This window comes from Dendropsophus ebraccatus, chromosome 13 (assembly GCF_027789765.1).
Source record: "Dendropsophus ebraccatus isolate aDenEbr1 chromosome 13, aDenEbr1.pat, whole genome shotgun sequence".
Classification (NCBI taxonomy): domain Eukaryota; kingdom Metazoa; phylum Chordata; class Amphibia; order Anura; family Hylidae; genus Dendropsophus; species Dendropsophus ebraccatus.
Genome location: NC_091466.1, coordinates 13,788,556 through 13,809,006, shown reverse-complemented (window position 1 = coordinate 13,809,006; position 20,451 = coordinate 13,788,556). Strand labels below are relative to the sequence as shown.

The 20,451-nt window shown below is 41.7% G+C and overlaps 2 protein-coding genes and 1 long non-coding RNA gene across 4 annotated transcripts in view; 1 reads left to right on the top strand and 2 right to left on the bottom strand.

Moving 5' to 3' along the window:
* The window catches only part of VANGL2 (VANGL planar cell polarity protein 2), an 87,882-nt gene extending 83,774 nt beyond the window's left edge, over positions 1–4,108 (top strand). For both annotated transcript variants that reach the window (XM_069950324.1, XM_069950323.1), the window contains 2 exons: positions 755–986; positions 3,079–4,108. In XM_069950324.1, the coding sequence (XP_069806425.1) occupies positions 755–986; positions 3,079–3,339 (493 nt within the window). In that variant the 3' untranslated portion in view covers positions 3,340–4,108. The remainder of the gene's footprint in view (positions 1–754; positions 987–3,078) is intronic.
* Positions 4,109–8,652: 4,544 nt separating this feature from the next.
* Positions 8,653–9,755, bottom strand: LOC138770934 (uncharacterized). Its single transcript, XR_011359528.1, has 2 exons — positions 9,213–9,755; positions 8,653–9,182 (listed from the first exon to the last, which is right to left on the bottom strand). It is a non-coding gene; the product is annotated as an uncharacterized lncRNA (long non-coding RNA).
* A 19-nt stretch (positions 9,756–9,774) lies between these two features.
* LOC138770933 (SLAM family member 6-like) lies at positions 9,775–20,226 on the bottom strand. Its single transcript, XM_069950254.1, has 5 exons — positions 20,125–20,226; positions 18,748–19,059; positions 14,670–14,918; positions 13,702–13,789; positions 9,775–9,987 (listed from the first exon to the last, which is right to left on the bottom strand). The coding sequence occupies exons 1-5, from the start codon at positions 20,159–20,161 to the stop codon at positions 9,951–9,953; spliced, it is 723 nt and encodes a 240-aa protein (XP_069806355.1). The 5' UTR covers positions 20,162–20,226; the 3' UTR covers positions 9,775–9,950.
* Positions 20,227–20,451: the final 225 nt, after the last annotated feature.

Sequence of the window (20,451 nt, the reverse complement as noted above, 5' to 3'; positions counted from 1 at the left end):
TTTGTGGGCCCAATATGGTTACTTGATTAATTCTGCACTGTGATACTGTAAGAGATGGCATCAATTTGAAGTTCTGGTGGGGCACCATCCAACCTGAGGCCAGATCCGTGTTACATAGCCAGTGTCGTAAAGAGGATCTTTGAAGGGGTTGTCTGGGAAACTTAAAGGGTGTCTTTATTATGTTGCTGTATGTCAGGAATGATCATGACCTAATGCTGTTATATAGTTCCAATACATTCTACTGTCATTTTAATAAGCCTCTATAAAAATAGTAAAATGGATCTTCTGTGAATCGGATTAATCTAGTTCACACCTTGTTGGATCAGTGAAGCTTTATGTCTTTTAAGCTTCTCTTTAATATGCCGCTCTCCTCTCCTTTGAGCTTGGTGTCTGTTCTAAGACCTGCAGTGACCTGCACCTTCATCTGTCTTCATATACCCTTTAATGATGATCTTGGTATAGATAGGTGTCATTCTCACAAATAATTAATGACAACAAGCAAATCCCTGGAATTTAAAATAATTCTAGATGATTAGGAGAGGTGTCTACTAAGGGGGCAAAGATGAGTATACATGCCGACATACATAAGAATCATGTTCCCAGTAGAGATGTTGGATCCCAAATGGAGAAGAACATCTCAAAACACCACAAACATTTCCATCTTCACCAGTGTATGATGAATGGTTTGCCTTCGATAAATGGTTCAGATGGTCCTCTGGTTGATTTACTAACATGGCTGACACTTCCATCCTAGGTTGGTGGTCGCTGTAGAAGAAGCCTTCACTCACATCAAGAGACTACAGGAAGAGGACCAGAAGAACCCACGTGAGATCATGGACCCCAGGGAAGCTGCTCAGGCCATCTTCGCCTCAATGGCCAGAGCCATGCAGAAATATCTCCGAACGACAAAACAGCAGCCGTACCACACCATGGAGAGCATCCTGCAACATCTCGAATTCTGCATCACACACGACATGACTCCAAAGGTTAGTGGGTAACATCCCTGCCGATCTGGTCTGCCACCGTATTAGTTAGGCCCCATAGGATCTATCCTTGGTTGATGACATCATCATAACTGTTATTTTGTACTAAAAAAAACGTTATCTTGTTAGCTTGCATGTTATGTATAGAAGGTTTTTTCTTTAACATATCCCATCACCCATAACTTAAAGAATCAAAATATGCTGGGCTCAATACTTAGAGTTCTGGAGATTTAATGGTGTCCTTGTTTTTCTGAACGGTTTGATTTTCCTGGTATCAGTGGGTGTTGGAAATCCAACAATCTGTCCTCACCATGTTACGGTGCTGGATATTTTTGACTGTGGTCTTCCTACTGGGGATCTGCTTCTCCTGCTACCGGATACCGCTCTATTTACTCCCGATATGACCTGTGAAACATTTCCCGCAGAGGTGTTAAGCTTTTGTAGGACAACTTGTTAAACTGTGGCTTAAACCCAGTCCCCATTTAGCAATAAATTGTTCACGCGTAACCCGATATTTTTAGTTTCTTAGAAATACAACCCTGCCCCCTAGTGTTTACTAGTACAAACTACAGCTCAAATATCCTCTCCCGTAGGATATTTGTTTCACACAGGCGGGCTTTACCGTACCTAGCGCTCACATTTTATTAAATATTCATGTCTTTCATTCATATTTAATTACGGTCTCACTGCAGAAGTCTTTGTCATACGCTGAGCAGATGTGTGGATCACACCCTGAAGCCTTTAATAAAAGACTGTGAAAAGCTAAGAGACCTTTTAAAGCCGCCATTCCTCAGATTGTAAACACTTAGCTTATGTTTCCGCCGATAGGTTACAGTGGTGGAGTTTACATCCCTGAAATTATTTTTGTCTACCCACTAAATATTTAATGCCTCCTCTTTGCTCAGACCACAGACACCTGTCTGGTTGTCTTGAGTCCATACGCCCCAGTAGGCTCTTGTGGTTATGTCATGTCCAACAAGTGGTCTACCTGTCTATTGATTGCTGCATATTTAAAAAAAAAAATTAATAAATTATTTTTTTCTTATTTTGAGTTGAGAGAGAATGCAGAAGAAAAATTGAGACCTCTCGAATATTGTGATGGTTTACCACCTTAGTTCCTTAATTTCGGGTGCACATATGGTGCAATGTTCCTGTTACGTAGAGTTTCTGGTTCAGAAATGATGAGTGTTAGAGCCAGGTCTTCTGTGGGTGTGACCACTGTTGTGCAATAAGGTTTTGTAGAGTGCTTTCACTAGTTTTTGACTGAGTTGGAAGTGGTGATTGTTGTTGCCATTGATTAGATAGATTATTGGCATGAATACTCATTATTACACCTTGGCCAAATAATGTTTGTTTCCTACAATAGAATATTGTGCATCTGTATGGTTCCCTCCAACATACAAACATTAAAGTACCTAAAAGAACAACCGCCCCCCAAATTATAAACTTTTATATAAAAATAGAACCCCATACTGGTTTACCCCCAATAAATGTGAACTTTGACCCAGGTGCTAACCATCGAGCCATGTGCTTCTCTACTCTGTTACCCTTTGCCTAATGTGTATGGCCAGGAAACAAACCGGACATGATGGACGTGTCTGCCAGAACCATTGATTCTGGCATGATTGGCCAACCTTCTAATGTGTATGAAAGCCGGTGGCGGATTGAGTTTACCATAGGCCCGAAGCTGCCTGTTATAGGGAGGTCACTCTGCCAACCCATCCCCAGACTCTGGTCAGCCTTAACATCCACTCCACACACTGAGCCTAGACTGGTCAGTCTGCCGTTACATTCACCCCCACCTCCAGCTTTTTACATGCCCCTCTCTTTTCTTTTCCCCACATGCCTACAGCTCCTCTCTTCCTCTATAATGCACTGCACAGTCAGTAGGACCTGTGTAACATCGTAGTCACATGTTTATGGTCGAGGGTAGTTGGGAAAGACTGTTGCCTTGTGTGTTTGACTACCTATTAGTGGCCTGTTATAGAAAGGTCTTAACACACTTAGTTGTGGAGTAATCTGGGTTGTTAAAGGTAATAAGATTCGTTTTTACAGTATCTGTTCATTTTACATGTATTTTTTTTTTCTATCACAGGCTTTTCTCGAGAGGTACTTGGGTCCAGGACCAACCATCCAGTATCACAAAGACCGCTGGCTGGCTAAACAGTGGACTTTGGTCAGCGAGGAGCCAGTAACTAATGGATTGAAAGATGGTGTTGTATTTGTTCTAAAGCGTCAAGATTTCAGTTTGGTGGTCAGCACAAAAAAGATCCCCTTCTTTAAGCTCTCTGAGGAATTTGTAGACCCCAAATCACATAAATTTGTTATGAGGCTTCAGTCAGAGACCTCAGTTTGAGATCTAAGGACCTTCACCCAGATGGAAGGGATTACAAAGGGAAGATGGCCACAACTTTTGTACATCTCTGGTCGTCTTTCTTCCTTGGTGGCTTTTTTAGAAACTCTAACGCTGACTTACAAAAACCTCAACATGCCTTCATTGGGTATGCACCAAACAGGAACTACTGGTAACTTCAATACTGTTATTGCCGAATATAAGGACCTGTGTGGAATATCATGACTTCCATTTTATGAGGGGATTCTGACCCCATTCTTCCAGCTACCAGAGTGCTTATTGACTCTCCCCATAGAGCCGGTGCTACTGTCTGGTTCATAAGCATTATTTTTCTTCTGTCCATCTTGGCAATAATTAAGATCTACTACTGTTTATATCAGCAGAGACTTCAAGAATATGAAGACCTACCCCAGAGTTTCTTCAGGACCTCTTTGTAACCATCTCCACCAGCCAAGGCCATTAATGGATACAAATGTTTGGTGCCAAACGCAAAGGGCTATCAGTTGATGCTTTTTTTTTTTTTTTTTTCTATCTGCTAAATTTCCTGGTGCTGTCCCCACAAGGTCCACCTTCAAATGTTTGAAGTATTAAGTGCTTGAGAAGATACTCTGAACCTAAACCATGCGGTTTATTCCCGATAACGTTCCTCCATAACTTTACAACCTTCAATAAAGACCAATGTGATGTAATGGTTGACAAAATAATGTTTTCTTGTTGACATAAATGTTTTTATAAGTCCGGGCAGATTTGCTAAAAAAAAAAAAAAAAAGAACCACTAAAACGTGGCACTGTCTTTTGTGTCTTTTTTTTTTTTTCCAAAAAATTTCTAATTTGTACAAAATAGGAACTTCAAATATGTAAATGTATTGGTACATATCGAGGCAGGATATCAACTCCATTTTTTTTATTGCAAAAATGTATTGCCATTGTGGTTTGAGATGTAAATTCACCTTCATGTGCGTCATACCCTTCTCCAAGATTTTTTCTTTTTTTCACGTCATAATTTTTGCACCAGTTTTTCTTTTTTATGGGTGCTAACCAGGAAATTACAACCTGTTACATTCCAATAAGGATTCTCTGGAATAATTCGATAACACTAAGTGCACTAACAGCCTTGTCATCTCGTTTACAGTCCATAAACCCCTCGGATTGGCTTACCTAATTTATGTTGACATGATCATTTTAGGTGTAACGTTGCTACATGTGGTTCTGCCGTCTTTTTGTTCAAGTTGTGAAAATTTTGGTTTTTGAATTTTTTTTTATAAATAAATAATAAATCCTTTCTACACTGTGCACAATGGTCATTTTTCAAAATTCCTTCCATTTTGAATTTGGCCCCCAATGCCTTGACGGGATTTTCCATCTCATTGTCTTGAGTAGACATGATCATGTAAGACTTGTCCATGTGTTTAGAAGCCAATGTAGCACACGGCCTTGTTTGCCATCTTTGGCTGGATTTTTTTTATTTTTTTTTTTGTACTGTTTACATATTTCATTCTTTGCATTTTAAGACCAGTTATCCATAATGGATTAATGTGCGGTCAATGCCAGATCCCTAGAAGGAAATGCCAAAAGAACAACCAACTTCAGGCACGGGTAGACTTGAGTATTCCAGAAAGCTTCATGGTAGCTGTGACCAAAAACTATGGTTATTTCTAAGCACATCTTAGCCTTCCTAAATGCTGTGGGAGTCGTCTTGTCTAGGTGGATAGAAGGGTCACAAGTGGATCTGTATTCAGTGTTTAGTCTTTTAATTAAATAGATCCCTAAAAAGTTCTCAAGCTTTGGCTTATTGGAAGATATATAAAAAAAAAATTCAGAGGCAACCCTGTAGGCCGCAATTTTTTGAGAAGAAGTGACTCACTTGATTGTGGAAATGGGGTGGCATTAAATTTGGGGCAGCTGTCAAAATGGCGGCCTCCATGTGGCATCACAAGAGCTTTAGACGTTCACAAATTACATACAGACCACTAGAACCGAATACAGGACACAGCTTTGTTTTTTTTGTTTTTAATCTTTTATACTGCCTTAGTGCCTTGTTTTAATTCCTATTTTAATTCAAATCTTCACCATTTTCAAATATAGCTTTTAGGGTACCTGCCCTTATTAACCATTACTTTTACCAAGGTTCCAACCCTAGTGGATTACAGGGATTTTTTGATTATGTGTAAATTGGTACAGTCGGAGTTCAGCCAGACGTAGGTGTGGCCATTGACTACTAAAGCTATGGTCAAGGAAACTTTGCAATAGTCAAGCCATTCTCTTAGTAAATGGAAGGGTAATGATGACACAAAGACTTGTCCAACACGTTGATTTATTGGGTCCATACTAGAGATGAGCCCACCTCCAGCATTCTCGAGTCCGATCAATTGACAATTGAATATCGTTGGCTAAAGAAGTTGGATGGCGTCCAGGGAAACATGTATACAGTCTATGGCTATATAAATGTTTTCCAGGCAGCCTTAGGGCAGTATTTAACTTTGGCCACCAGTAATCAAATGCCAACGAATGCGATTGGACCTGAATATGCTTGAGTTATGCTCATCGCTGGTCCTTGCAAACATTATTCCAGTATACTGACGAATTACCAGTCTGTTCATTGTATCGGCCTTTATAAATGACTGTATATGATGAACTTTGACCAAGGATATTCAAGGAACCAACCTGGAACATTTCTTTAAATTTGTATTTGGTGGTCTGAAAAACTTTTGATCTGTCCTAAGGACATTTAAAAAGTTTTGACCGGACAAGGTCTGAGGGTTCAAAGCCCAGCCAATCAGTTGAAGGAGTTGGGAGAGATGCATGCTACCGTGTGCCTTTCTTCCTGATCTGTCTCTATGAGCAAGTGTTGGAACCATAGACATATATTATGCAGCCGTTTCGATCCATACTTCCGACTCATTCTCATTCAAACTCCGACCAATCAAAACTTTTGATGGGTCACTATGACATATCAAAAGTTTTCGGACATGACGGCACCCGTTTTATTTATTCATTTTCTTTCCAATTATGTCTTGGTTGGTAACTCTATACCGCTATATGCTCACACAAAAAAATTCTATCAACTTTTATATCCAAGCCTTTTTATGCCCAAAGTCAATGGTTCATCCCTTTTCAGCTCATCTGGTGGATCCAGGACAGAGCATAAAGACAGATAAACTTATATGACTAGAATTTTTAAAATTAAAAAAAGAAAAAAAATTTATAAAAATTCATTAACCTTTTCCCAACCGCCAGATGTCTTCAGGATGTGGTTAACCTTTTCTGACCGTGACAGATCTTTGCACCCTACCTTGAGATACTTCCAGAGATACGTGATGAATTTATTGAGGTTTACTAATGGGGCTGTGATTGTAAAATAAAATCTTGTACATTTGATTTTGTTTTTTGTTTTTTCCCGGGCTGTTTTATGTGCATGCCTGTAGAATACTGTAAAATGTCATTTTTTTTTTAATATATACAAAGCCTGTTTTTACAGTTTGCAGTGATTTGAGACCGTATGGCATTAGAATTTTTTTTTCTTCAATTTAGAATAACACTGTACATTTTTTTTGTATAAAATAAACACATTTTGAAGCTTTCTTTCAATTTTTGGTTTTGCATTTTTGGGAGAATTTTAGGGAGCGAAGCAATTTTTCTGTGTGAAAAAAAAAGTTACAATTTTGACTATTCTATCCCTTGAAGAAGTCAGTAATAAATCATGAAATCAGTGAGGGTATGACTTTGCATCTGATGGATCGGCTGCTTGAAGAGGTCATTGAGGTCCAAGCTCTACAGCCGCCTTATTGCTTACCAGATACAGTGCTAGTGGCCATGTCTGGTACTGCAACTTTCTACAGCTGAAACCAATTCAATACTAGGCCTTGGTGAACAACACTACAGCGCCTTCGATCAGCTGATCGATCATGGTGATAGAAGTTTACCCTAACCAGCTTGATATTCATTGCCTATCCTAAGAATACTCCATCTATACTAACGTCCCAGGAACTCCTTTTTAGAGTCAAATTAACCCCTAAAATCAGTAACTACCATCCTATTCCATTTGGAAGTTTATCTATTAGGTCCCGGTCACACTATGGAATCCAACCTCCGGCAGATTCCTTGAGCGCTCCTACTTGAACATCTGGCTGTCCCTTAGGCTCCATTCTATAGCGGCAGCGTGGGGGGCAACCTAAACCACAGGCACAACACTATGGCACGCTCAGTACATGGATCACCAGTGGAAACTTCCGTGGCGGACAGGCAGGGGAGCAAAGCTAAAACCGGACCAGGTTAGCAAGTACAGAAAAGGTTCCTCCTTGCATCGCGCACAGGTGAACTTTGCAACCGGCTCTGGGGGATACACATCCGTGTAATTCACATTGGATGGACCACACTAGTGCTATTATCAGTATAAACGTTTCTTAATTAGCTTTGCCCCCATGGGAGAGATCCCAATGCTGGACAAATCGGCTGCGGCTTGATTTATTTAAATTTCAAGGACATAAGGGCAACAAAGTGTGAGACAAGGGCATGCGGTGGGGGGTTGTAGAAGAATCTGTACATCTGCCAGTTGTGAAGTATTGCAGCTTCCTGTAAGGAAAAGATATCACTTCTCTTCTCCTTTTTCACTCTCCACAATTACACGTGAAATCTAAACTTTAAAAAAGGAAGTTGCAGCCGTTTTGAAGACCATGGGGAGAGCTGTCTTTAGTCACTTGGTCACCCATCTGCATACAAGCACACCGACTAAGGGATACCAAGGGTAGGAAAACATAGTGGCCTTCTTCCAAACACAGCACCACACCTGGCTGTTTGTGGTATTACAATTTCTTTCACTTTATTGGCACTGTATGCCTTACAGAAGTGGTGTATACTTTCCAGTCTGACACAGTGCTCTCTGCTGCCACCTCTGTCCATGTCAGGAACTGTCCAGAGTAGCAACAAATCCCCATAGAAAACCTTTCCTGCTCTGGACAGTTCCTGACATGGACAGAGGTGGCAGCAGAGAACATCGGTATAACTGTTTGCCACTAGTTTTTTTAAAATATTTTTTTTCCCAATAGAGTACCCCTTTAAGTCCAGGTTCAGTCATGGTTTTCTGACAGCCCGGAGCTACACTAGATATGAACCATTATTTAACCCCTTCAGCTCAGTAGGCTGTAATATGCCATTGATGCCAAACCCACCAACTTGAAACTAGTTTATGCTTTGATAGGTCTTGCCAGATCACTGTACATATGTGAACACATCTTCAGTGAGGTATGGCACATTGTGAATATGTAACATGCAGGTGAGGTGTGACAGAACCGCAGATATTATATAGACACATCTATATAACTTTTAATGTACTTTTAATATAAAACAAGTTTTTCTTATCTGGAGTTCCCCTTTAAAGGCTTTGGCTGTCCAGGCATGATAGGCCTAGGTTCCCATGCAATCTGATAGTAAAGATAATATGGGGCTTGTCAGCTTCTCTGTTGTCCCAGCATTAGAAAGTAGGGACAGCAGCCGGCCATATAGAGCAAGGGGACCCTCCCGCAATAATCACATTCTCCAATCTGTCCGACTTCCTATCCCCTAATTTTACAGCAAGGTAAATGATACTGGAAATTCCTCCGCCACCATCTTGATTAACCCCCTGGTAACCATTATAGTGCACCCACACAATATCAATGTAATAGCAAATAATGCAATGTATATAAAAAAAAAAACTAAACACAATCATCAGAAAAATACAACGAAAATAGCATGTATTATATATGGGCTCCCCCTTACAAATGCCTGCCTATGTGCACTGCATTGTGGGTGTTGTCTAATCCCTACATCTCCCATAAGACACAGAAACAGACGGGAGAAACCCAGACCTGTACAATTCTAATTGGAGAAACCCAGACCTGTACAATTCTAAATGGAGAAACCCAGACCTGTACAATTCTAAATGCAGCTTTGGATGTGACTAGAGACAAGATTCTCCTCAAAACCAATAAACTGGGGCTTTGAGGGACTATGGTTCTCACAGTGGTAGAAAAGGCCTAATGGGGGTGAAAGGGTTAATCTGATGTGATGTAAGAGTATAATTCTATGTGTACAGTACACCCTGCTGGTTCAGTGTCTGTAGGGGCTGTACTTGCATCTCTGACCATTAGGTGGCACTGTGCTCTGAGACATATAAAGTAACCGTAACCAATTCTAGCACAGCAGATCACCTATATGCTGGGTGTGCACAGCTGGATATACACTGGGTTACTGATCAGCAGACCATGCAGGGTGAGTACACCTTACAGTATTCTTCACCTTCAGAGGTAGATGGACTGCTACTATCAAGCACAGCTGGGACCTGTAGTTCTACTACAGCAACTGAAGTTAGAGTGTGTTATCCTGCTCCCTCATGGCTGATGCAGTCTATACACAGTATATACATGTGGACTCAGGGCTGGTCCTTACAGGGTCCTGGTCCTTATTTTCTGGGAATCTTCTCATCCAGGTAGAGAAGGAACAGAGATCTCATCTGACACTGCTGGCAACTAAGAGGATGGTGGGGCCCTGGCTGTCAGATCCCCACAATACACAATAATGGCCGTCTTCTGATTTATGGATGGAACAGGTGAATCTTATAGTGTTCCTGGTGGGTGTCATGGCTGCTGTGTAATCTCAGCGGTGTCCTGCGTCCTGAGGAGAGATCAGAGACATTGCCGAATTACCAGATGCATTTAGAGGAAAGTCCCTTTAAGTGTCATTACCCTGTACCCCAAGTGTCACTATCCTGTACCCCAAGTGTCACTATCCTGTACCCCAAGTGTCATTATCCTGTACCCCAAGTGTCATTATCCTGTACCCCAAGTGTCATTATCCTGTACCCCAAGTATCATTATCCTGTACCCCAAGTGCCACTATCCTGTACCCCAAGTATCAGTATCCTGTACCCCAAGTGTCACTATCCTGTACCCCAAGTGTCATTATCCTGTACCCCAAGTATCATTATCCTGTACCCCAAGTGCCACTATCCTGTACCCCAAGTATCAGTATCCTGTACCCCAAGTGTTATTATCCTGTACCCCAAGTATTATTATCCTGTACCCCAAGTGTCATTATCCTGTACCCCAAGTATCAGTATCCTGTACCCCAAGTGTCACTATCCTGTACCCCAAGTATTATTATCCTGTACCCCAAGTGTCATTATCCTGTACCCCAAGTGTCAGCGTATCATTGTCCTCCCACAGCTTAGCACATTTACAATAATTTGTACCTAAACTCTGTGCTAGTTTTTTACTTATATTGATTTCAGTCTGATGGCACAAAGATGCTGAAATATACTAAGAGGCTTTTTTTTTGTAAGATTTACTTCCTTTTTCTAGTCGAGTTTTTATCAATGGAGTTAAGAGTTCCATCTAGTGGAAATTTGGGTGTACTGCAAAACATAGTACATGTAGTTATATTCTTGTATATAGGAGCAGTGTTATAGTAGTTATATTCTTGTATATAGGAGCAGTATTATAGTAGTTATATTCCTGTATATAGAGGGCAGTATTATAGTAGTTATATTCTTGTATATAAGAGCAGTATTATAGTAGTTATATTCTTGTATATAGGAGTAGTATTATAGTAGTTATATTCTTGTATATAGGAGCAGTATTATAGTAGTTATATTCCTGTATATAGGAGCAGTATTATAGTAGTTATATTCTTGTATATAGGAGCAGTATTATAGTAGTTATATTCCTGTGTATAGGAGCAGTATTATAGTAGTTATATTCCTGTATATAGGAGCAGTATTATAGTAGTTATATTCTTGTATATAGGAGCAGTATTATAGTAGTTATATTCTTGTATATAGGGAGCAGTATTATAGTAGTTATATTCTTGTATATAGGAGCAGTATTATAGTAGTTATATTCTTGTATATAGGAGCAGTATTATAGTAGTTATATTCTTGTATATAGGAGCAGTATTATAGTAGTTATGCTTGTATATAGGAGCAGTATTATAGTAGTTATGCGGTTCAGGGAAGAAACAGAGTGCTGCACCTCACACCTATGGCTGATACTAGTGCCCCTAGGCAAAATAAAAAACACATCAGAATTTAGTGTATGAATTGATCAAGCCATACTGCCCCATGTACCTCGTGCCGGTATCTGATACACATGGGTCCCTACACTAAGTCCACACCGTGCCAGTCAGTGGCCACCAACCCCGCAGGCGTGCACAGTCAGGGAACGGGGGCCATGGGACGGCCCTGCGACCCCCATGCCACAGGACCAGACCCAAAAACACCACACCAGAACCCGGCCAGCTCCGCCGGCGGAGAAGGTCGCCCCCAAGCAGCACAAGTCTGGATAAGGAATTACACTCACCATAGCTGCAGCAAACAGATAGTAGATTATAGTAGTTATATTCTTGTATATAGGAGCAGTATTATAGTAGTTATATTCTTGTATATAGGGGCAGTATTATAGTAGTTATATTCCTGTATAGAGGGGCAGTATTATAGTAGTTATATTCATGTATATAGGAGCAGTATTATAGTAGTTATATTCCTGTATATAGGGGGCAGTATTATAGTAGTTATATTCCTGTATATAAGAGCAGTATTATAGTAGTTATATTCTTGTATATAGGAGCAGTATTATAGTAGTTATATTCTTGTATATAGGAGCAGTGTTATAGTAGTTATATTCTTGTGTATAGGGAGCAGTATTATAGTAGTTATATTCTTGTATATAGGAGCAGTATTATAGTAGTTATATTCTTGTATATAGGAGCAGTATTATAGTAGTTATATTCTTGTATACAGGAGCAGTATTATAGCAGTTATATTCTTGTATATAGGAGCAGTATTATAGCAGTTTTTTAATGAAAAGTAGGACTACCAAGGTCTAAGGATATGTTCAGAGAAATGTCCGAAATTCATTACCCATTCAGCTCTGGCAGAATAGGAGCAGAATTCTAACAATTTAATTTAAGCCCCCTTTGACCTCTATCGGATTCCTCTTCAATTCCTTGCCTATCCTTCAGTGTGCACATACCCTTTGTCCAAAACCTGCTGTGAGTTATAGGCATTCTATACTGTCCCCCTACCCTGTCCAGCTGCCTGTTCTGACTATAGGCGTTGTGCTCCATTATAAGTCTATAAAGTCGACTGGAGACGGACTCTAAACAGTGGGATCAGGCAGCTGGGCTGGGAGTACTAGCTAATAATTTACGATGGCAGCCGGACTGATACCTGGAGCCATCTTAACTTTTAACCCATCAGAATGGGTGAGAAGTTTCATAAATTACACAGCACTAAGGGTCCTCTTACACTGGCTGATTATCTGCAATAAACATTGCTAGAAACACTCTTTTGGCCAATAATCGGCCCATGTAAAAATGACAGCGGTCAGCCAACTCCCCCCTCCCTTCCGAGACGGCTGATGTAAACAAGTCCCTGGCAGGCTGTCTCTGCACTCTTGACCTCCGATTAAGTCTCCGGGTATTATAGCCACCCAGGGTGCTGTTTACATGAGTCATATGGGAAGGGAGGGGGAAGCACTTGCTGCTTATGTAGAAAATAATAAAGTGTCCACCTGGCGCAACTCTGCTTAGCGCAGCCACCACTGGTGTGTCTCTGCAGTGACAGGCGGCTCAGCCAATCACTGGCAGGGTTGGGACAGCGCCATGGCCAGTGATTGGCTGAGAGGCCTGTCACTTCAGAGACTGACTCATAGCTTCAGCGGCAGCTGTTTTGAGCAGAAAAAAAGCCAGGACGACTCCGGGGAGCATGAACAGGTAAGTATTACTTTATTAATTTCTATATACTGTTTCATCGGCTGTTTACCTATTACACGTAGTGATGCGTGGTTGAAGGTCGATGAGTTTTAGACCTGTGGAGGTAATCTCTTCATAGCTGTAACCCCTCTCTCCCCGGACAGAGAGTGCTGCATGTATGCGCCCCAATCTGTCCTGCTCATTCCTTCATGCTCCCTGCAGTCTCTGTCTACCCTTGTGTTTCCCATCCTCTCCATTCCTGTACAGTAACTTATAATATCACATATTCTGCTGTTTCTCAATGTTTGTTTAATTTGTTTTACATGTTATTCAGAATAATAAATCATTGTTTTGGGGTGTGGAACCAATTGTCTGCATTTCTATGATTTCTTATGGGAAAATTTGCTTTGGTTTAAGAGCGCAGTCCCGGTACAAGGTATCACTGTACACATATACACTAAAATGGGAGAAAAAAAAACACACCAGAAAAACTACTGGCAGTTCTTGGAGTTTTTTTTTTTTTCAACCCTAAAAAACATGCAAAAATTGTGCCTGCTGGAAGCCTTGGGCTACATTCACACATAACTGACTGTTATAATGTAATTGTTATATTTTTGCCCCCTTTATTGGTTACCGTACCTCCTGCGCTGCCAGTAATACAAACAGGATGCAATCGAGACAAAAATAATGAGACTTAAAATTGTTATTAGGATCCAATATGTCCTTCCTGAAATAAAAAAAACAACAACATAGATTTGGTTATTTTTTTGTCTTTTTAGTTGCTTATAAGAATGATATTAAAGGGATTATCCGGCATTAGGACATTTTTTTTTTTTTTTTTTTAAACATATTTTATTGAGATTTTTGTGATATGATAAATCAATACAAATATCTGTTGTAAGACAAATTTCACTGTATCACTTTTACATATCAGAAGATCAGTATACAGCATATCTAGACAGATAGAAGAGAGCATAAATTTACTGGACATTTTTATATAATGCTGCCATACTGGAGAACATAACAAACATCTCTCACCTCTCTGTGCTCCCCCCGTATACTGCTGTGTCTTCTCTGGTGTCCCTGCTGACTGCAGCCCCCACCATTTCAAGAGTGACAGGCCAATCGGCCAATCACTGACTGTGGGGCTGTCCCATCAGTGATTGGCTGAGCAGGTTGGCTGCAGTGTCATCCACTCCCCAGCCTTCCCACCCACTCCTGGACCCTCACTGGCATTCTCCATCTCTTTCTCCTTCACCATCACAACCCAGCTGATGGATGCCGCTTAGCCAACCAGTGACTGGGACGGGACACCTCACCCGACTGGCTCACTGGGCTATTTCCCACCCTTTCCCGTCAGGTCCTGACATACCCCATCCGACGGGTGTCCGGGAGCCTGATGGTGCAGGAATGGGGGTGGTAAGTATACTTCCTTTATTATATTTCCCCCACCCCCTGCTAGCACTTTGGATTTCACCAGACTTCTCCTAAAACAGGACACCCTTGTGCACTCAAGGTACTAAGTACAAACACATTAAACTAATGTAACTCTATTACATAACCTACTTTTGGATAGTTCTCAAACATATGATGTGACGACAGATTACCTTTCTTGGTTTCACAGTATTCAGATGGTGTAATAGATTTGTGGGCTTCACTGACAGGGTTTACTGCTGTACACGTGTATTTGGTCTTCGGGTCTGTGACATTTACATCTTTATTAGTCACTCGTGTGTCCCCGCTGGTCCAGGTAATGGTCACATCGCTTCCGTTCGCTTTGCAGGTCAAGGTCATATGACAGGGCGAATGACTGTAGACGTTATGCGAGATCTTGATATCATCGACTGATAATTCCTCTGCGGATGTTGATGGTGAACAGTCAGTAGAGCCATATTATCATGTAAGACTTCAGAGGTGAATGACATTAACCCTAACATCTCGCTTCTCTATGCCCTATACACAGGGGGACTGATAGGTGGGCTATGGGGTGCTGTTCTTTCCAGTCTGACACAGTGCTCTCTGCTGCCACCTCTGTCCATGTCAGGAACTGTCCAGAGCAGTAGCAAATCCCCATAGAAAACCTCTCCTGCTCTCCAGACTGGAAAGAAACCATTTGTGTTACTCGACTAGTAATGTGCTAGGATGTTACTGGTGACGCCAATTCTGTGGTGGTGGTTCTGTTCTGTTCTACAGCTCAGCCAGAGATGTTCGTGTCGTGACGCCAATGCTAGTCCAGCACACAGGTGTGATGTTGGTACCTGCCTTGTGTTGTGGCTGGCTGTACTCCCCAAAATGGTTGTTAATCTGCCGGGTTGTGATGGGTCCCTTGGGCTCTTGTCACGGTAGTCCTGAGAGGCAATTGACCCACCCGGACTATTGATACCGTCACCCACAGGAAGGAGAAAAATAACCCAAGGTGTACGGCTAGTGTGTATAGGTGCTGGTGCGGAGGATGAGTCCCAGTGATGTAAAAATAAAATAGCTTTACTGTACAGTCTCTTGATAGTACACTTTGGCAGCAAATCTTTACACAGACTGTAATGCTTGATCTTGACTGTGCTGAGGAGATACTAGAAGGAGTAGATTAGAGGTAGAGTAGAGGTAGTTGTAGCAGTGCTTGAAGAATTGAAAGTAGAGCAGAGCAGCATAGGGGAGAGGAGTTTGTCAAGGGGGTCCTAACCCAATGTAGTAATGTACTCTGCCGAAACTTAAGAGTATACTTGAGAGATACTTGTACCCAATGATAGACTATAGTCTGACCACCTTCTGCCCTACAGTGTCGAGCTTCTCGTCCTAATAGGGTGATACAAGCCCCAGCCATGGTTATCTGGGTGAAGCTAAGCTTCTGAGCCTTCCTGGGTATTTGCACTGCGAGATAGGATACGTAGAGCTTCTGGTAGCTTTGTCCTATCCAGGCTAATTCCTCTTGTGTATCAGGATACTGTCCTGCACCTTTTAGACTGGTTCACGGCGAGGGCTAGGATATTCCCTGACTCTGCTCCCTTTGTATTGTCTAGCACTGCATAGTAGATATAGTAGAAATACTAAAAAAAAGCTAAGAGTCCCTAGTTTCTTTTGCATACACGCGTGTCTTAACCAACTCACTAAAAACACTGTCTGCACTGAAATGACCTGTCAGGACCTGGCTTGGCTACAGCAGGGATATCTGCTCGGTGTGTCCTTCTGCCACGAGAATATTAGTAGAACTGACGCTACACCTACTCCCACCAAGTAACTTCCTACAGGGGCTATGTAAGGGACCCTGTGAGTGGTGAAAAGGAATGTGTGCAGGGAAAAGAAAAAGAGTGATAGGTTAGACAGAAAGAACATCTCCCATAGGCTAGCAAAAGCACATGGTACACATAAAACCGTAACCCTTTGCTGACTTCAGCTGTAACAGCTTAACGTAAAATACCTTCATCACCACTTAACCTGGAGTAATGAGCTTTTGCGGCAGGTGTACATGAAAAGGACACCTGTGGTGGGATACCACACACTTCCTGCAGGACATACAGCAGCTGATAAGTACTGGAAGACTTGCAATTTTTTTTTTTATAGAAGTAATATACAAATCTCTGGCACTTCCTGGCACCTGTTAATTTGAAAGAGTACCTTTTAACTCCTTCTGCTCCCTAAACATTCATGACACTGAAATACTCTGTGCTGCTAGAGGGATTCTCTTTGCTCCTTTCATCCAGTGTCCCATGTCCCATTCGGCAGTGACCACATTACCCCTTATAAATAGTACTGCCTCCTTAACAGCCATAGAACTAATTTATAAACTTCTTGCTGCAGCTGCCACTAGGTGGCGCTCCCTGCATATGTACTAATACAGCTTTCATGGATGGTAAAGAGGCAGCCCTAGCAGTGACAGCCTTCAGAAAAGACCTGCTTTCTCTTCCATGTTCTTCCTAGAATTTTGGGACACAGATTCTAATCATGATAGGTTACGGCCCACCCTATTGATCAATACACCCAAAATACTCTGTGCTGCTGAGATATTATAGTCTGAAGGTTATATATGAATAAGGAAGGAAGTGTAATCTCTTCAGCTTTATACAGTACAGCCCTTGTGTCACGCTACTTAGGTCTTTTGTTTTAGGAGACCGGAAGTCATTGTCTGATCATGGGTTACATATTGTTGCTTCACCTTGTCATCTTGTTCCTCATTAGTACTAAGTAACGTCACCGCCATGGAAAGTGTCTGCAACATTTTATGGAATCAGTGGGTATGATGATCCAAAGTATGAGGAGGGGTAAAAGTGAAGTGGGGCTGCATAAAGGGAGCTTTTTAGCTGATAATGGGGGGGGGGGGTTTGTGAATGGAAATGCAGAGGAGTACACTATGTGGAGTCCTTAAAGGGGTTATCCAGCGCTACAAAAACATGGCCACTTTTTCCCCTACTGTTGTCTCCAGTTTGGGTGGGATTTTGAAACTCAGTTCCATTGAAGTAAATGGAGCTTAATTGCAAACCGCACCTGAACTGGAGACAACAGTAGGGGGAAAAGTGGCCATGTTTTTGTAGCGCTGGATAACCCCTTTAAGGTGTAAGGGGTGAAGACACAGCTGAAAGGAGGCACAGGACAGGAAGGGATCAGCTCTCTGCTCTACGTCTTACTTCTCTTACTTCAACTTCATTATGGAAGGGGATTTGGTGCACAGTAAATGGAATTATCACTATCTGGAAGGGCACAGGAGGGGGGATTATTACTACTTGGGGGCACGGAAGGAGGAATTATAACTTGGGGAAGGATTATTACTACTTGGGGGTATGGAAGGTTATTACTACTTTAGGGCACAGGGAAGGTTAGTGCTACTTGAGGGCACAGGAGGGGGATTATTACTACTTGGGGCACAGGAGGGGGATTATTACTACTTGGGGCACAGGAGGGGGGATTATTACTACTTGGGGGTGCAGGAAGAGGGATTATTAATACTTGGGGGCACAGAAGGAGGAATTATAACTTGGGGGGATTACTACTACTTGGGGGCATGTAAGATTATTACTACTTTGGGGCAAAGGGAAGGGGGATTATTGCTACACAGGAGCACAGAAGGGGAGATTATTGCTATTTGGTGGAAAAAAGGGACATTATTAGAATTTGGTGGCAAAGAAGGAGGCATTATAATAGTGTGGAAGCGCAGACGGGATCTTACTGTGTGGGCCTTTACAAGGGAGAACTATTCATGTTGGGGCACCATGGATGGGGTTTTGTATAGAGTTGAGGAAGGTTCTGGAAAAGTACAGAGTCTAAAATGCTTGTCCGATAGATGCTGTGTAGACAAGTCATAAGCGCCCGGACTGAATGGAGAAGAAAAGGCAAAGTGAACAACAACATGATGATTGATGACCCCTCTGAGTCACTGAATGTACCTGCACTGTAATCCCTACATTGTCACTACAAAGAGGTAATGTCAGATTCTGGTTGTTGTTTTTTTCATTCAGTATCTGTACTGATGGTGTTTTTTTCAGTCATTAACGCGGTCATGCCGTGGTTGTATTATTTTTCCCTTGTGTAGTGGTAATATTGGTGATGATATTTAGTCACTACTTTAGGATGCAGAGAAGCTAGAATCTGCCCTGGGTGAGTACACTGTAACTCAGTAGATCAAATAGCACACTAAATTCTTGGGGGGAGATAAAACTTTAAGCAGCACAGGGGTGAGACGGGCAGGTAACTTACGGTAGACAAGGAGCTGGTACTGCTGTGTACACATGTCCCCGGTGCGGAGCTTTACACTTGCATCGTACGTCCCTTCATCTTCCTTACGCACATTCAGGATAACTAAGGAGGCGTTCTGGTCACTCGCCAGCTTCCCCGTGTATGGTGCCGACACATTGATGGGTTTATATGGCGCTGTTGAGGTGATGCTATTGAATTTATGAATCCAAGTGATGTCATCTATATTCTCCATAGACATTTCTAGTGTTACATTCCAGCCATGTGCCCCATGTACAACCATGGTCTCCCTGCAGGGGTTGGCACACCAGATACCTAGGAACAAGTCATCAAGATCAAGATATAGAAAATTAGAAAGCTATTTATTTAAGAACTATGGAAGTTGTACTGTGCATACATTTTATTAAGTCTCTGGCCATAATTTATGATATACATTTAGGAGAGGCGCTGTGTGTGACCCTATATACAGAATAGGGAGGAAACCTGAAAGTGAGTCCCAACATATACAAAAAGAAGAGTAGTACTGTGCATTAACCATACATAGAGAATACGAGAGATAGTGGTACTGTGCAGTGTGTGTGTGTGTATATATATATATAGAGAGAGAGAGAGAGAGAGAGAGAGAGAGAGAGAATAATAGAGATAGTGGTTATATATATATATATAACCACTATATATATATATATATATACAGAATAAGAGCAGATACAGAGACGATACTTAACATACACATGTGTTACTGTTTAGTGTAATGTACAGTGATGTCCAAATTTTCCCATAAGAAATCATAGAAATGCATACAATTGGTTCCACACCCCAAAAATAATGATTTTTTATTCTGAATAACATGTAAAACAGATGAAACAAACAATCAGAAACAGCAGAATCTGTGATATTATAAGTTACTGTACAGGAGAGGATGAAGTATGAAGGAATGAGCAGTACAGATGTGGGCACATACATGCAGCACTCTCTGTCCGGGGAGAGAGGGGTTACAGCTATGGAGAGATTACCTCCACAGTCCTGTCCCCTGATGTAAGCCCCAGCCTGAAGTGGATCTGCTATGATTTGGAAGGTGAGGGAGACCACCTATGCAGACCATGCCCCTCCTCCACTCCACAAAGCAATACTCTTAAACCAAGTTACAATTTTGGAAAAATACTCTTAAACCAAAGTACCACTGTATTAATAATTCTTGCTGAAGACTTCAGAGGGTTAAATGCCCACAACCAGTGCTGTATATAGGAAGTATACTGGCGTGTGACTGGCATGTACAGATTATCAGCGGGCACAGGGTTGCCTCCACCACATAGCAAATCTCTATACATCATACATGAAGTCAGACTAATTGATAACATGAGACTAAACCACACGACTCACATCTCACATAAAGAAGGGTTACGAAGCTCCACTTCATAGTCACCACCGATAATCACAGAGGAGGATACTGCAGGGAGAGAAGATTTCCACGCCCTCAGAGGAGGAAGCGGTGACTGAAATAGTTTGGGACTTATAGTGTCTCCTATTTATCTCCTCCTTATGACTTCATACATATCCCACCTACAGTGTCAGCATCAGCCTCACATCACACTTCCCCAGGGTGAGTCACATGTACTGGACTCCGATACATGAGCTTAGCAGACAGACGATAAACTTATGAAGATGAGAAGAATATTAAAGGGGTTATCCAGCGCTACAAAAACATGG

Excerpts from the sequence above, each read along its gene's own strand:
- LOC138770933 (XM_069950254.1), bottom strand. The coding sequence starts at position 20,161 with ATGAAGTGGAGCTTCGTAACCCTTCTTTATGTGAGAT. Across the intron at positions 19,060-20,124 it reads AACCCTTCTTTATGTGAGAT|GTATCTGGTGTGCCAACCCC; the intron begins GTGAGTCGTGTG and ends ACTTGTTCCTAG. Across the intron at positions 9,988-13,701 it reads TATTACTGGCAGCGCAGGAG|GACGCAGGACACCGCTGAGA; the intron begins GTACGGTAACCA and ends ATCTCTCCTCAG.